Consider the following 16,268-nt stretch of genomic DNA (forward strand, 5'->3'; position numbering starts at 1 on the left):
AGCATGAAAGAGGAAACAACAACATTTGTACCTACAACTATGAGTACAACGAAGCAGCCATATACTCTTCCCCCGTCAACGACAAGTACTACAAAGGAAACAGCAACTGTGCAAACTACCACACCCAGTACAACAGAGAAAACAACAACCATTACGCATACTACAACAAGGTAACAATCGAGTCAACTATTCCACTCAATGCGACTATTGATAAATGTCCAGAACAAATCGGCAAGTAATATTTTTTTTGTTATTTCAGCACTAAAGCTTAATATGGAATAAATTTTGTTAAGTTGGATCTAATATTTTTCTTGTATAACTAATGGCATATTTTGAATATTGCTTATTTACATCTATGTCAAAATAAGCTTTAAACATCAATTTACTATTGTTTTCTACCAAAAGATCCATGTCGTCCTAATCCCTGCCAAAACGGAGGTACCTGTTACGGAACCGGATCCTCTTACATATGTTACTGCCATCGAGGCTGGGTTGGAAGAAACTGCACACTCAGTAAGTGCTGTAATGTCGCATCTGTACATTTTTGATGTTTGCCGACTGCTAGCTATTATGTTACCGCGAACGCACACAATGGTCATCAAATACTCCATATAGATAGAGTTGAGTCCGAATTTGTACAAGTACATTTCTGTAAAACTTCCACAAGGCATGCAGTGACTTATCCGTAAAGTCAATATTTATTCTTGTAGCCTGATACGACTTATTAATTGAAATAATCAATGGAATGAACTCGTTGACCGAAGGGCCAAGATAATCTGATGACACTCCTTTCATATTGTCAATTATAAAATGCTTAGCTTGAATCCGGCAATCTGATTGACGTGCGGCGGGGTTTATATCCTCAACAAGAAGACCTGTGCGCTGCATACATTTTTGACCTCGCGCAAATTTAGAACTCCAACTTGAGAGCTCAACACGCCAAAATGTCGAACAAGTCTACGGCTTGAGATTTATTTTGATTGTTAAATTTTATTCTGGTGGAGCTCGATGAACCCACAATGAAGACTTTGTATAAGCAGCGATGACGATGTAACAACAACATACTTTTTAAAAGTTCTTTCTGAGCGTTTTTTCAAGTAAAATTCTTCAAATTTGACGTATAATCGCGATATCGATGCGTTGCGTTACCGTGCTGTATGGAAACAATCGTGCACACGCGTGCGTTCTGAAACGTGACTTCTTTGTTGCCTTGGCCTTGAGGCTGGGCTCTTGTACTCTCGTTCAAATATCGGTCATAAATAACAACATTATCCACTTGTATTTAACTTTAGCATATTATAATGAGGTTATAAACGGTGCGTTCGGGTATTTGATTAAGCAATAAAGCACACCCAGCGACGGTATACCACGAGATTTTAACCAGTTCACGACATATATGCACGAGTGATAGCGAGTGCATATACGAAGTGAACTGGTCTAAATCGAGTGGTATACAGTCGCTGGGTGTGATTTATTGCTATTATATCATAACAATATATTGAAATTCTGGCGTGGAACGTCAAAACGGAATTTTGTTTAAGCTGAGAGCTCGCGCGTTTGCCAGCCGTGGTATATCGCCAATATACCACGGTTCTTTTCGCGTCTCGACCAATCAGATCGCTGTATTTGCGCCATCAATATACTGGTATGATATAATTGCGGATATAAGACCCCTGGGGTGAAAATTAGCATATTTGGCAGGGAATCATCACCGAGCGAGGCGAGGTTACAATATAACGCCAAATATGCTTACTTTCACCCAAGATGTAATATCTGCAACCAAATACCCGAGCGCACCGTTTAACCTCCAAATATAAAATTCGCTGCTTTTGAAAACAATACAACTAATGTTCTATATTTACCGTGTTGAAACAAACTCTCCTGAAAGTTTTCACGAAAATAAGTTTTCTGATTCCAGTGAGAGATTGGTGTTTGAATGCACCTTGTGCAAATGGTGGTACATGTACAAGTACAGTAGATGGGCATGGGTGTGAGTGCTTACCGGGTTACAATGGAGATTCTTGCGAACAAAGTGAGTACATGTATGCGTATACATTGAGCTTTTTTGTGTTAAAATAATCCGATATATGTTACCAAAACGAAGAAGAGTTTTTCAAGGAGTGCCACATAAAATATTGAAAGAATGTATTCTGTCGTCATATTTCTGAGGAAACACTGTAATACATGTCTATGTTGGCATCAATGTTGGCATTGATGCATATTTTGATGACACTGATAAATAACTTTAATTTTATATGAACAGTTGAATATGTGAAAAGCCATATTCATAATGAGGGACTATAATTGTAATTAGTCGTGAAAATAATGGTGCAATATGATATATTTAAACATCAATTTGTTAAATTACCCAAACTGAAACATTGTGTTAATTAAAAACAATTGTGTACAGTGTTGGTCAATCTCAGCACTTCATTCACAGTGAGTTCAGTGAATTTATATTCTTTTACTTCTATATGCCTTGTCTGGCGTGTCACCTAGAATATGCTATTAAGGTAGTTTACGCCCTAAAAATAAAAGACTTAACCTTGTGCTCAAACTACCCTTAATCAAGCTTTCTCTTTCAAATCAAGAATACATACCAGGTTATCCTGCAAAGAGAAACGAATTATCGACTGTTCAAATTCGAAATGATCTATATCTATGTTTTATCTATGTAGAAGAAAATAAAATTCCCGATTTTCAGGAAACTAAGCCTTAGGAAACTTAAAATTACCCCATAAGCTACGTTATAAGCCCCGCAAGTGATAGGTCAAAGATCCTGTACAAGATGGAGAGTCCGAAAATCTATCCCAAAGGCGCATTCTACCTTAGGGACCGTTCAGTTTTTACGGGCGGGGGGGGGGGGGTCATCATAATTTTGGAATCCGCAAAGGGGGGTCATCGCTTTTTCACTGGTAGGAAAGGGGGGTCACCACATTTTCAAAAACATAATACCAACAATAAAGTTCACTTTATGCCATGGCCATGATCGACCCTCTTTACCGGCGGGCCACCTTTGGCGGCCCACTACAATAAATATACATTATGTATTACCCATGACCCTCTTAACGGGCAGACGCCTTTGGCGGCCCACTCCAATTAGGTTTACTTCATGCGATGGCCATGATCGACCCTCTTTACCGGCGGGCCGCCCGCGGCGGCCCACTACAATAAATTGACTTAATGTAATACCCCTGGCAATCTTAATGGCCGCACGCCTTCAGCAGCCCTGTCCAGTAAAGTTTACTTTATGCAATAGCCATGATCGACCCTCTTTACCGGCGGGCCACCTTTGGTGGCCCACTAGAATAAAATTGACTTTACGTAATGGCCCATGACCCCCTTAACCGGAGGGCTGCCTTTGGCGAACCACTCCAATAAAGTTTACTTTATACAATGTCCATGGGGATAAGTTGTCTATGGAAATGAAGTTAAAAATTGCCTTACAGTCGTCCTAAGTTACAGACGTTTCAATGGATGTGGCTGAGAAGTTGTGCACTGGCATCTCTGCTACACGAATAAAGTGCGCCGCGTACCGTAGTTCAAATCCAAACCATGCGGGTAAATTTGACATATGGGTTTTGGTTATTTTTCAAGGGGGGGGGGGTCATCAAATTTTTTCGTCTGACAAAGGGGGGTCATCTTTTTTTCACGAAAAATGCAGGGGGGGGTCTATATTTTTTTTAACACCGGCGACAAGATTTTGCCGGCCCCCCAGGCCGTAAAAACTGAACGCTCCTTAAGTGTATGCTATATTTTTAGGGTCAACTCGCCCAGATTGCACAAAAAACTGTATATTCGGCTCATGTGAGATAGTGGATGGCAAACAGGCATGCAGGTGCAACAGTGGTTTTGAAAAATGGGTCCAAGGAGGTATCGAAACTGATCGCTGTGTCGGTAAGTTAGCCTTATGACGCAGTTTATTCAAATGTCATGTGGTATGCGTATAGCCAAAAAATATACCACAACATTGGTACGTGGTATGCAAACCCTTGCAAAGAAATCATTCACATTTAACACGTCTACACATGACTGAATAACATATCAATCTTTGCTTTATGCTTGTTCATGGAATATTTCTTAATATCAATAACATGGTCAACAATACTTAAGCAATAAAGCGCACCCAACGACGGTAAACAAGGAGATTTTGACCAGTTAAACTGCATATGTGCACGAGCAATAGCTAGTGCATAAGACTGAACACACAATTTTGGATTAGCAAACTATTCGCAAAGTTAAATAATTACACCGATATGAGTATAGCAACAGTTCTTATATTATAGATTGAATTATATTTTCATCAGATATAAATGAATGCTCGATCGGATCGCATCAATGTTCTCAGCACTGTGTTAATTTTCCTGGATCCCATATTTGTCTCTGTGACCTGGATATATCCCGGAATACGATGGAATAACCTGTACCGGTAGGTGGAATTTTACTTGCTTCTTGGAAGAGTAAATTACTGTTATCACATGCACAAGCAAGTTTGTCGTCTCCGAACAAAAAATACGGGATTATTCTCTGGTCGTTCTACGTCACGACAACCCGCGTCTATGTCATCAATATTTGTGCGTCGGACCTTTTTTGTCGATCTTCGGTGTGCTCGTAAATATGTAAACAAACAACATGGCGGCCGATGTTTCTCCCATGATCAAAAGTCATGTAATGAAATCGATATTTTCACAGACTACGACATTACAAATCCGAACAATGTAAACACAAGAGTGTACAGCCTGTATATTCCGAAAGAATTACGTGAATAATTTGCGGAAACAACGAACTCGAAGCTGGTCGCGTATACCGTGGGTTCCGTATGCATTGCAAACAGGGTCAGGCGCGACGTTTACAGTGTTCGCGCCGTCGAGATTCAGTCGATATTTGCTCCCGAAAAATAGCGTATCTTCGTCTGTGATAAATTTCTAGGACTATGCTTTCTGTATAGAGTATAACTTTGCGGAAGGTAGCCTACGTGTAGACCGAGAGCTGTCATTTGCTCAAAACACACGAACGAACGTGAGCGCTAACGCACACTACGGACGACTGGAAATGATTGACAAATTGTGCACGGCGTACTGATATTTATTCCTAAAGTAGTTCAAAAGTTAAAACGCGGAATCGTCATGGAAACTTATTTTATTTTGCAAAAAATGACGAATTCTTAGCTTGTGCATGTGAAAAGTATATTATTCCCTAATATTTTCTTCATTCAGCTCGGAAAATACTCGTGACGTAATGACCGTGTCACCACGAGTCGAAGACGAGTGGTGACACGGTCATTACGTCACTCGTATTTCCTTCGCTGAACTAAGAAAATATTTAAGCAATAATGCACCCCTCCCGGCTCATAGTGGACGAAAGCAAACTTTGCACGACATAATGTACGAGGCGAAGCCGAGTACATTATGGAGTGCAAAGTTTGCTTGAGTCCATTATGGCCGGGAGGGGGTGCATTATTGCTATTATTTTATAGTTTTGGCAATGCCAGTGAATTGTAGTTGTAGAAAACGAATAAAAAAGGAAATTTTAACAGAGTTTGAAGCCAGTGAGCGTCGTCCAGCATGATCGGCCCTGACTCTGTACATATTACATGCACTCCACACTGCACTGCACTGCACTGCACTGAACACGCACGTTCAGCACAAAAAATATCCAGCACTTTCACGGTTCATTTCGAATGAAAAACGATGTATTTCGAAGGAAATGAAAAGTAACCGCATCCTACCGTCTATATCAAACTTGAAACATCACCTTTAAATATCATGCCATTCAAAAAGTAGACACGGTGAAATGCCAAAGAAGAATACGGAATGTTCATGCATCGACATCAGTATGATCAGCGAGCTGCATGCCATGGTATCAGCTGATCAATACGATCATTATTATGTCGCTAGTAGTCCAGCATTCATTGCAAACGATATCAATAGAGTTCAACATTGTTATTCAAATGTTTATATTTCAATAATAATTGTGTCTATAAATTCAATTTTCGATGGCTCCTTGAGAAGAGCTATTTTATTTCGGCGAACGAGAAAACTCGACGTAAACGGGTGCTTGAAAGGTACAGTTGACAAACATAATGGAGGGTTTCGTTTCCGTCGCGGTGTCGAGAACAAGACAAGGTGAAACCAAAGACAAGGAGAGAAAAAAACGATGAATGAAAGTTGTCTCCGATTACAGTCAGTGCATTAGAACTAGGTGGCTGAGATGTTAGATCAACGGAGAGTCCACGGTCGTCATGATTGTTGGCAGTAGCTGACCTTGGACCGAGACTTTGAATGTTTCCGTAGTAATTTCCGTAGACACTTACGGTCAACGTTGATGACAGTTGCCGTTAATTGTTGGCCCGTTTACGGCTGGTTCGAGTAGCCTTTCACGCTTGCATCGTTTACATGGCCACTGACATACATAATATGCCATGTGTCAAACCCAGTATCGTCTAGGAGCAACGAAGCGAACCATGTTGTAAACAAACGTAGTACAACCAGCGTATCGGACGGGGACTGCATGCTGAGCGCCAGCCAGACAGACGGCAAGTGCGTGCGTGAGGACTCAAAAAATGTAATAAATCGTACAGTAAGACATTATTATCAATATTGTGAACCATTGTCAAGATTTATAGTTTTGTGTATTACATGGTTTATCCGATATTTCCCTCCTTTAAAATGTGCAGTCCTTTTTTCGTTTTCCAAAAAACAAACTTGCTCACTGTGGGGCCGCAATGCTGAATAATGGAATACATTATCAGTAATAATGTATGGATATGACGTCACAAAATTCACTGGTATTGACAAAGCTATAATATAATAGGGAATAATAGAGAGGTTCGGCTACACGTTTTACGTGAACGTGAACGCCTAGAATCCACGTTGGCGTTGGCGTACACGTTCGCGTGCAAAAGTCCGTTTGGCTACGCATTACGCCAACCGTTCTTGTGGCACGCGTAAGAAATGATTCGGCCCGGCTTGGGCCCGGCCGCCCGCGTAGTCTGTTTCCGCATCACAGGGATAGCTCAATGGTTTGCCCGTATGCCGTTAATCGACGAAAAAATTCCACATAAAAAATAACGAAAATACATGAATATCTTTGAGGATGTCACTATCATATATCCAACTAACAACGTGCATGAATGATTCACAGTTTATATCATGTTTTGATATCTAAAGATGAGAATAAATTTACACGTTTACAAATTACGTGAAAACAGCTGTCTCCACGTAAATACGCGACGCCGGCTCCGTGTACGTGTAGAACGTACGCACAAGTCGATGACATCATCGCAGAAATTCGTGACGTTACGCATTCACGTTCACGTAAAACGTGTAGCCGAACCTCTCTATATCTAATTTTATAGCAGTATGCGCGCTTCGTAGTTACTGATATTCGGAAATTAAATATCATTGGAATTTTATTGATCAGAAAGGTGTAATGCAAAGTTAATACATCTATTGTACTATAGAAATAAACCAGATCGCATAGTTCAGAGGCAATTACATCGAACAAAAAGTAGTTTACCGTTGACACGGGTCTTGTGTTCAGAAATACACACAATGATGGCGCTATTGACAGTTTGCCAAAACACAATGGTATCGTATAACCACTGTAACACCACTCCATAACTTATCTCTTCATTGCGTGTTTCTTATATCGTCTTTCGCGTGCCTGTTATTGCCGAAAGATCTATAGACAACGTAAATTGTTTAACATAACGAATTGTCCAAGTAACAACTTTTAACAAAGTTAGTTAATTAACATCTACGAAAACACCTCAAATATAAAAATTGCAACAAAAGTTTGTCTGCTTGTCATAATGGATCACATTGTCGGTAAAGATGTATGCAAATGTATTTTATAGATTATTTTTGTTGTAAATTATGAAACAAGTGCGGAAAGAATGTCTGAGTGATGGCGCTAGGGTTAAAAAGGTTAAGCAGGCGTCCTTATGATTCGAATTTTTGCATCGTATCAGATCAATCAGAGGACTCAATTTGCCTCTAATACCAAAATATCAGAGCTTAACTTGTTATAAGCCTAATGCTTAATCGATGCACTGTACAAATTTACTCCTTACCTCAGATATTGACGAATGTGCATCGAATCCCTGTATAAATGGGACATGCGTGGATATGGTCAATTCATATAGATGTGAATGTTGTCCAGGCTATACGGGTAAACACTGTGACACGGGTAAGTGTAATAGCAGACTATAAACAGCCATTTACGACTAGTTTAATAGATGTATTCGACATATGCACATTTCACTTGAATTGGTAAAGAGATTTATTATGTTCTGTTGTGGTTATCACTAAAGTTTCGCATTCGACAGTAGCGTCTTTTGAAGTTGTTGACTACAGTTATAGAGGATCATTATAATTGTCAGACCCCTGGAGTGGTCTGTTCGCTTTTATTTGGTACTTGTTACTACCTGCATGTTAGTACCAGTCACCAATTATTGGCGATCGCAATGATGGTCAGGGTCACAGGGCACAGAAGTCAGTCCCTGGGGTGGGGGAGGGGTGGGTAGGGGTTTTTGTGCAACGTTACTTTAGTTGTGTTGGGGAGGGGTGGACTTTTTTGCAACAGTTTATTTTATCAATTTTGACTGTGATATTTCAAATAATGATTTGACTCCATACTGTCTGACTGCGTTTTTAATACCTATAATTCCTTATCCCCTCTTCAACCAGTGTACATACCACTCCAATTGCTCCGCAAACATTGCCAACTTGTTAATGACTGCGTATCAGTGGATTAGCTTATTAAGTCGACACCACAGCCGTCCCACACGTAGTAAAATAAGAATTACGTGTGTGACGACTATGGTGTTGGCTCAATCAATTAATCCACTGATACGGACAGCGAATTAGCCAGTTGGCAATGTTTCGGTGCAGTTACAGTGGTGTATACACAAGTTGGAGAGGAGATAAGGAATTATAGGTTATATAGAAAGCAGTCAGACGGTGTGGAGTCGAAATCTTTATTTGAAATACCACAGTCAAAATTTAATAAAGAAAGCAGCTGACGGTTTGGAGTTGAAATCTTTATTTGAAATATCACAGTCAAAATTAATAAAATCATATAAAGTAATGTCGCACAAAAACCCATCCCTCCCACCCCTTCCCCATCCCAGGGGACTGACTTCTGTCCTGTGGTCATTTTGACACTCATTGTATATTTTCTTAATTTAGTTTGTGTAGTTCCTTGCAATGATAATGTTATTTATGTATCGATCGATGCTGGTGGTGGTTGAACTGGTGTTGGTGGTGCTGGTGGCGATTATGATGATGATGATGGTGATGGTGATGATGTTGATGATGACGATAACAACGATGCTGCCGACAAATACGACGGTGAATGTACCAGGGGTGACAATATTGCCACTTCTATCGAAGTCGACAACACATTAGCATGTCTTCTCCCCTGCTACGTTAAGGAGCTCATACACTACAGCATGTATCATTAATTATACTACATTGCTAACTCTATTATGTTTTCTTAGAGATCGACGAATGCGAGTCCGACCCGTGTATATATGGTGACTGCGTCGATTTGATCAATGCATATCGATGTGATTGTTGGGAAGGTTTTGAAGCGATCAACTGTAATCATGGTAGGCCACAATTATGATAATTTAGAATTCACATGAGTGCAAACGAAAGACAATGTCACAGTTTAGAAAATATGTTTCGTATTTAACATAATTTTATCGATAGGATTGAGTTAGCAGGGACAGATTGAGCTTATTCCTGGAGTGTGGGAGACATCGAAAAAACAGGTATCTAGATGTCTCCTACACTCCAGAAATAAGCTCAATCTGTCCGTGCTGACTCAATCCTATCCATAAAATTATATTAAATACGGTAAAAGAAATCAATAATATCGAAGATTCGTATACTGTAGTTAATAATTATATGAAAACTGCATTTTACGAGGTATACTCTGAAGATTACATCAATCATAAAAATGGAAATGTTGACAAATTTAAGTCAAACGAATATACACCTTCGTGGCCGTGAAATTAACAGAGCCAGACTTTTTTCCTCAATGTATTTTCAACTGGCATGTTGTTAAATCGGTCACATAGTTAAACATTGAAACACTTTGCAATTAATTAACTCGTATTAATAAATAGCAAAATGAATGTTAACACCGCAAATGGTGCAGAGATTAAATAATAACAACTAGCGGTAAAAGGTAACGGAGAAGAAAGAACCCATCGACTGATGAATGGAGAGAAGTGAACAGGATAGGCGAACTGAAAATATGCATTCACTCACCTGTTTTGTTTTTTTTTGTGTAGAAATCGACGAATGTGAAAGTGAGCCATGTATGAATGGAGCAACTTGCCATGATTTACTTGCTCGCTACGAGTGCACATGTGCGCCTGGATGGACTGGTTCTTATATGCGAATTAGGTAAGTTGACAAATTGAAATCGCTTTGGTATCTGACTTTGTAACGTAGAAGTGTGTACAATCCCTTGTCCATTGTGGGTAGCATTATGTGGACAAAAAGAAACGATGAGATATAATATATATATATATATATATATATATATATAATATATATATATATATATATATATATACCACTATATATATATATATATATATATATATATATATTTATATATATATATATATATATATATACTGTATACTTCAGGATAGGCTGAAGTGACAAAGTAACTGAGTGATGACGCTGAGTTTCGCGCTATATTTCGCGGTCATCAGACAACTGAGGAATTATTGCTCCCGGCATGATTATATGTTCTTTGGCAGCCAGGTAGCGAAGCTGCTGGTATGTGGTAAACAGTTCAATTTTCTAGGTAGGAAGGCAGGTCTATTTCATCAATTAAAATTTGTTTTCGTGGCGAGATTTAGAGACTAGTTCTGACCTTTTGTCTTGCCGGTATTGATTTTGCAGAGTTTTTGTGCGAGGCACAAGTTGCATCATTTTGTTTCGTCGGTGTAGGCTGTTGTCCTGGTGATGATTGACCGGGTGACGGTAAAAGGTAGTCCTCCTTGTTTTAGTTTTTATAGGTTGTTTTTAACTTCGGTGCTATTTGCATGTTTCTTGTGGTTGAATGAGTACCTGTGGTTGGTGTAATGGCTTTTGAATGTTGATTCTGTTAGTCCGTAGTAGCATTTAGTGTCTTCAATTTCTTCTTTCACTATGCTTTTGTATATGACAGATGTCACTTGGCAGTTTCCATGCAGAAGACAAATTTCATTCTTTCGGCAGTTGCAGGCCTTCTGTTTAGCATCATTCTGGCGTGTTGCGATTCTTCTGATGTGGTCGTTGATGATCGAAGGCATGTTGCAGCTGTAGCTACGTTGTTCTTGTTGATTATTGGGTGTAGGTTGGAGTCCTTAGAAAGTGTTTTTCAATCAGCCTGAAGAAGGTTTTCCCAACATTGGTTTTGACATTCTTGCTGTTTTGACATTCTTTCTTCTTTAATAGGTGGTGCACATATTCTTGCGTATAATGCGTTCTCCTTGTATCCGCTTGCTTTCAGTGCCATTTCATATGTTGGGTTGGCTCTCTTGAAGGCATTTATTCATTGCCGCTTTGATGTGCTTGATGATAGTTGGCGTGTATTTTGACCTCGTGTAGATGTATAATGGGCGATCGTTGGGTTTTCTAAATGGCTGGTATTTACCGTTGATGAGGTTGAAGGTTACGCCTAGGAAGTTTGCCACCATGATGAATTCTATCGTGATTTTCAGGTTGAAACTTGCTAAAGTTTTGATATATATATATATATATATATATATATATATATATATATATATATATATATATATATATATATATATATTATGTATTCCTTTCTCTCTCTGTTTTACTCTCTCTCTCTCTCTCTCTCTCTCCTCTCTCTCTCTCTCTCTCTCTCTCTCTCTCTCTCTATATATATCCATTCTCCCTTAAGAAAGCATATTTTCAACCATTTATAATAAAAAACGTTTATTTGAAAGTAACAAGGAATCCACGTACATGTTACAAATGTAGATAAACAGAAAACAAACAAATATCTGTAATCGGCTACAGTGAAGTAGCACAGGTGATTTCACATTGGTGCTATGGCATCGATACATGAAAGATTAGGAGTCCATTGCTAGGTATTGCTGTATTGCCATTGTTACAGAAACGCATGTAGATAAATAGCTGATATACGTCTTAAATGCTGCACTTTGAAAATGTCAAATAGTATATACGCACGGTTTTTTCACTCTCGTTACAGATATTGACGAATGTTTCAGTAACCCGTGTGTCCATGGTACTTGCAGAGATTCGATAAACATGTATTCTTGCGTTTGTGAAATAGGCTGGGATGGAAGCACCTGTGACACAGGTAAGAATAAATTCACGTACGAATTTGAGCCTGTTCGTCAGTTGCTTTACTTTTTTTTGAAGTGATCCTCCGAGTACGTCACAATTGGTCTGCAGCAATGGGTGCGAAAACTAGCAGCAGTTGTTATTAATGCGTAGATATTTTTCCATGTCTATTAGTTAAGGACGACGAAACTTAAAGACACCCTACTAGGCATCTAGTACATTGACTTACTATAAGTACATATTGCATGGCTTTGTTTGCCCTGTGATCCTACTCAGCAGGGTATGTTTTAAATTGATCTAATAGACACACTTCCGTGAGAAACGCCCGAAAAGTTACAGCAGGCATTGTACGAGTGACGATTGTGTTTTCGTTTATGTTTATTTTCGACTCGGCAGATGTGGACGAGTGTGAATCGAACGATGACGACTGTAGTCACATTTGTGTCAACGTTGACCGTAACTATGGACGGAAGGGGATACTATTGCCTTTGCCAAGATGGTTATCACCTCGATAGCGATGATGCAACTTGCATAGGTAACTATTATTAAACGGTAAAAAAGCGTAGGCCGCAAAGTGTAAGGTTTACGATTAAACTTTTGGTAATGCTTTCCGGTAGGCGAGCATTATAGCCATACTTAAATCTTCAGGGACGGAGAATTGAAAGCGCTGAAGGAATGTGTACTTTGTTAAATTTGCTCATGTCAGTAAGAACATGAAGTTGACGCTATAAAGCATTCTCTCATCATTTTGTTACATAGATATGGACGAATGTAACGGTGGTTTACACAGTTGTCATTTCCATGCAAATTGCACCAATACCGTGGAAGCTATTATTGTATATGCCAGATTGGATATAGAGGTGACGGTTTCGACTGCAAAGGTAATTTTTTTGTTCTCAATTTTTTGTAAATTTTATTGAGTAATTGCTGATCAGTTACTGTGTCTATTGTTAAAACTATATTATTATAATGAAGTCGGATTTGTCACAAGAGGGCCATTTTTGCTGGTGCAATTTTCGCGAATGCCCCTGCATTTGCTTTATAGTAGGCTACATAGCTTTTTAAGATGTTAATCATTTAGCAAATAGGGTTATGAGAAAACGATTTGTAAATTACAGTTTACCTATGCGGTTATAAGGATTTTATATGAATCTTTCTTTTTGCATTTCGAAAACATTGCTTATATACTTTTTATCACAACTATTTTCAGAGATAATAATGTTTCCGTTTGGTGAAAACGAGGGTGATCTTAAACTGAGAGATCGATACGATAGGGATGCATCCACCTCACCATCGTTTGATCTTGTCAGTGAAACAATTACATACCTGACAGCTTTCCATTCTGGAGGAACTTCTACAGTAACGTTTATGTAAGTAATCTGATGAAATACTACTTTTAGATTTGTTCCACTGTTTTCTCCGATAAGCAGGGACAATCTTAGTTAATTGCTCATGTGTTAACTTGAAAAAGCCCAACGGGCAAGCAGGGATTACCATTCGGTTGTTCCCTATAGTTCGTCAGAGAGGAATGGAGAGAGATGATTTGCAAAGACAAGGCAACCTGAATAAGTACTTTTGTAGTAGTGTGACGGTAGTTCGGATATTTTGGAAGGGAGGTGTAAGTGGGGAGATTTTCGTGTTACGAGGAAAAGTTAATTGGATTAGGCGTGTTCCAAGTATTTTGGCTCGCTATTTCAGACAGTTATTTTTGTTCTTGAAATTGTAATATTGTTAAAGTAATACTGATCAACGAACATGAAAAACACAGCCTCAGGTTTCATGTTTTCAAAAATCTGCTGATTGGCTTCCCCCTTTTGCATTAGCATAGTATTGATTGAAAGTTGGATTTCCTCTGCCTACACGTGCGTTTTGTGGAAGATGAATTAACTCGGTGCATATTCATTCTCTACAGTTCACTGACAATGGTTTGATTATCTTCAAAAATGTGAACGATGAAAAATTTGCCTTCCCGAACCCCTACAAAAATGGATTTCAACGTACAATGACTCCTTTTCAATTCCCATGGTGGCTGTGTTTTGGGATGATGTTGATGTCTCTGATACGACTGTTGGCGAAGTCTTCTATCATGTAAGTATACTGTGTTTCAAGGGGCAAGTTTTACAACCTTTGGACTGTTTGTTCGGTTGACTGATTGTCACCAAGCTCGGATACTAGTGCGTCCATAAGATGTATAGTGCCAATTGTTATTTACCCACCTACGATGTACCGTTACACCATTAGTTGGGACGACATATCTAGACAGATCTCTTATGTCAAACGTATGCCTTCTATGATGTTTATTCCACTTCTAATCAATTAACTGTTATTTCACCGCGATAAAATGCGATATCGTAGACCATTAGGGCCCTGGTTGAGAAGGAGCATCTTTGCATCGTAAGTTTGTAAGTTCTGCACATCATTTATACTTAATGTCATTGAACAATACACATCGACGAAAACACATCGCTTTTTCATGACAACTTATGTCTAAACTAACATATGCAAAGTTAATGTGGTTCATTTGATTAAGCAATGAAACATTTGTAGCCTGCTCACATAATTCTTACGATACAACTACTCAAAGTTCACGTTGATTTGCATATATCAACACTGTCACTTTTTCATAGCAATGTTACCAAAGATGACATACCCCCAGTAAATTAATTGAAGTCAAAAACCATTAAAGAAATTTATTTCATTTTTAAACTATAGTATTCGTAGAGAACACGACAACATTGTTTTGCGTTTATCTATTGCCATCCTTTAATAACGTTGGTTTAAAGACAGATATTAACAATTCTATTTAATTCATCATAAGCAAAACTGAGTTAACTACTATTCTAACTTTGAGATCATTTTACCAGAAAAATTTTTTATCATATAGTGTTATAGAATATAATGTAAAAACGTTACAAAATTTGACCAAACCAGCAAGGACTTAACTGGTTTAGAAATGTTAAAAGGGACAAACACGCAGCCAGGATATCGGGTTATTGCCATAAATATGCATAAATTTGTTTCTTTCTCAACTAACCTACGATAAATTGTCGTGTTAAAATGTGCACCATAGCAATATTTAAATCCTGGCTAGCAAAATAATGAAAATTGAATGAATCCTTGCAAAAAGAGTGATGTACTGCAAGTATGCTGTTCTATCTGCAACTCTTCAGTAACAGATTACGACCACTTAAAATGTGAGTATGCCAACCGCGATAATTCTCGCTAAACTGACGTTGATGAGCGCTCTAACTTCCCCGTGTAGGTATATGATCGGAGTCCTGGGAAATACGCTTCTGATAAAGACCATGAAATGTTGGACAGAGCTAGTAAATACGTCAGGGATAATAGAGTTGCCTATCCAGAACCGCCTACTACTATTGGTACTGGTGGTATTATTATGATCCGAGATTTACGACTTCAAAGCAGAGTGGATGCTTTTAATAACTTGGTACCAAGTAGCGGCTGTACCGGTGGCCTATACAAAATCAAATGTAAGTATATTATATCGTCGAAACATAGTGTTACCTATCTATTTCACAAGTAACTCAGCTTAATTCTGTAAAACAGGGACTCAGTAGCTGATGAAGCGACATTGTAGAAAACTAAAAAAACCAATCGATAACGAGATCGCCCATAAAGAAACTTTTAACAACCAGAAATAGTCACATGACTGGAATATATTAAGAAGCCATTTAGTAGTTATTACATGACTCCTCCCGTCTCTTTAAATTTCGATTACGGATTTAAATACATACTTATTCATTTTTATATGCAACTGTCACTTATTAAACTGTGACAGTTGACTGGTCTGATGATGAACAAGTGCTCTTATATTTGAGTCCATCAATGCGACAATTACAAACCAAAATTTTTACGATTAATTATCTCTATTGCGATCATGAAATCGACAAACAACAGATGTTCTTA

At 38.5% G+C, this 16,268-nt stretch overlaps 3 protein-coding genes across 3 annotated transcripts in view; all 3 read left to right on the plus strand.

Annotated features, from left to right (window-relative positions):
* LOC139116802 (fibropellin-3-like) lies at nt 1-10,411 on the plus strand. Its single transcript, XM_070679480.1, has 8 exons — nt 1-231; nt 406-513; nt 1,919-2,032; nt 3,763-3,897; nt 4,308-4,429; nt 8,080-8,190; nt 9,503-9,613; nt 10,304-10,411. Coding segments are annotated over exons 2-5 (363 nt in total). The 5' UTR covers nt 1-231; nt 406-512; the 3' UTR covers nt 4,421-4,429; nt 8,080-8,190; nt 9,503-9,613; nt 10,304-10,411.
* Nucleotides 1-16,268, plus strand: part of LOC139117920 (fibrillin-1-like) — a 68,939-nt gene that overhangs the window by 18,039 nt on the left and 34,632 nt on the right. The gene's annotated exons all lie outside the window — the stretch shown is intronic.
* Nucleotides 10,405-16,268, plus strand: part of LOC139116801 (mucin-like protein) — a 20,178-nt gene continuing 14,314 nt past the window's right edge. Inside the window, exons 1-7 of the mRNA XM_070679479.1 lie at nt 10,405-10,418; nt 12,247-12,357; nt 12,738-12,876; nt 13,101-13,222; nt 13,552-13,711; nt 14,254-14,429; nt 15,604-15,832. The gene's annotated coding sequence lies outside the window, so the exon portion shown is untranslated. The remainder of the gene's footprint in view (nt 10,419-12,246; nt 12,358-12,737; nt 12,877-13,100; nt 13,223-13,551; nt 13,712-14,253; nt 14,430-15,603; nt 15,833-16,268) is intronic.

The sequence above is a fragment of the Ptychodera flava genome, chromosome 18, assembly GCF_041260155.1.
Source record: "Ptychodera flava strain L36383 chromosome 18, AS_Pfla_20210202, whole genome shotgun sequence".
Taxonomy (NCBI): domain Eukaryota; kingdom Metazoa; phylum Hemichordata; class Enteropneusta; family Ptychoderidae; genus Ptychodera; species Ptychodera flava.

Bases quoted from the DNA above. Each gene is read 5' to 3' on its own strand.
- LOC139116802 (XM_070679480.1), top strand. The intron at 2,033-3,762 runs GTGAGTACATGT...CTATATTTTTAG, and splicing joins TGGAGATTCTTGCGAACAAA to GGTCAACTCGCCCAGATTGC. The intron at 3,898-4,307 runs GTAAGTTAGCCT...TATTTTCATCAG, and splicing joins CGAAACTGATCGCTGTGTCG to ATATAAATGAATGCTCGATC.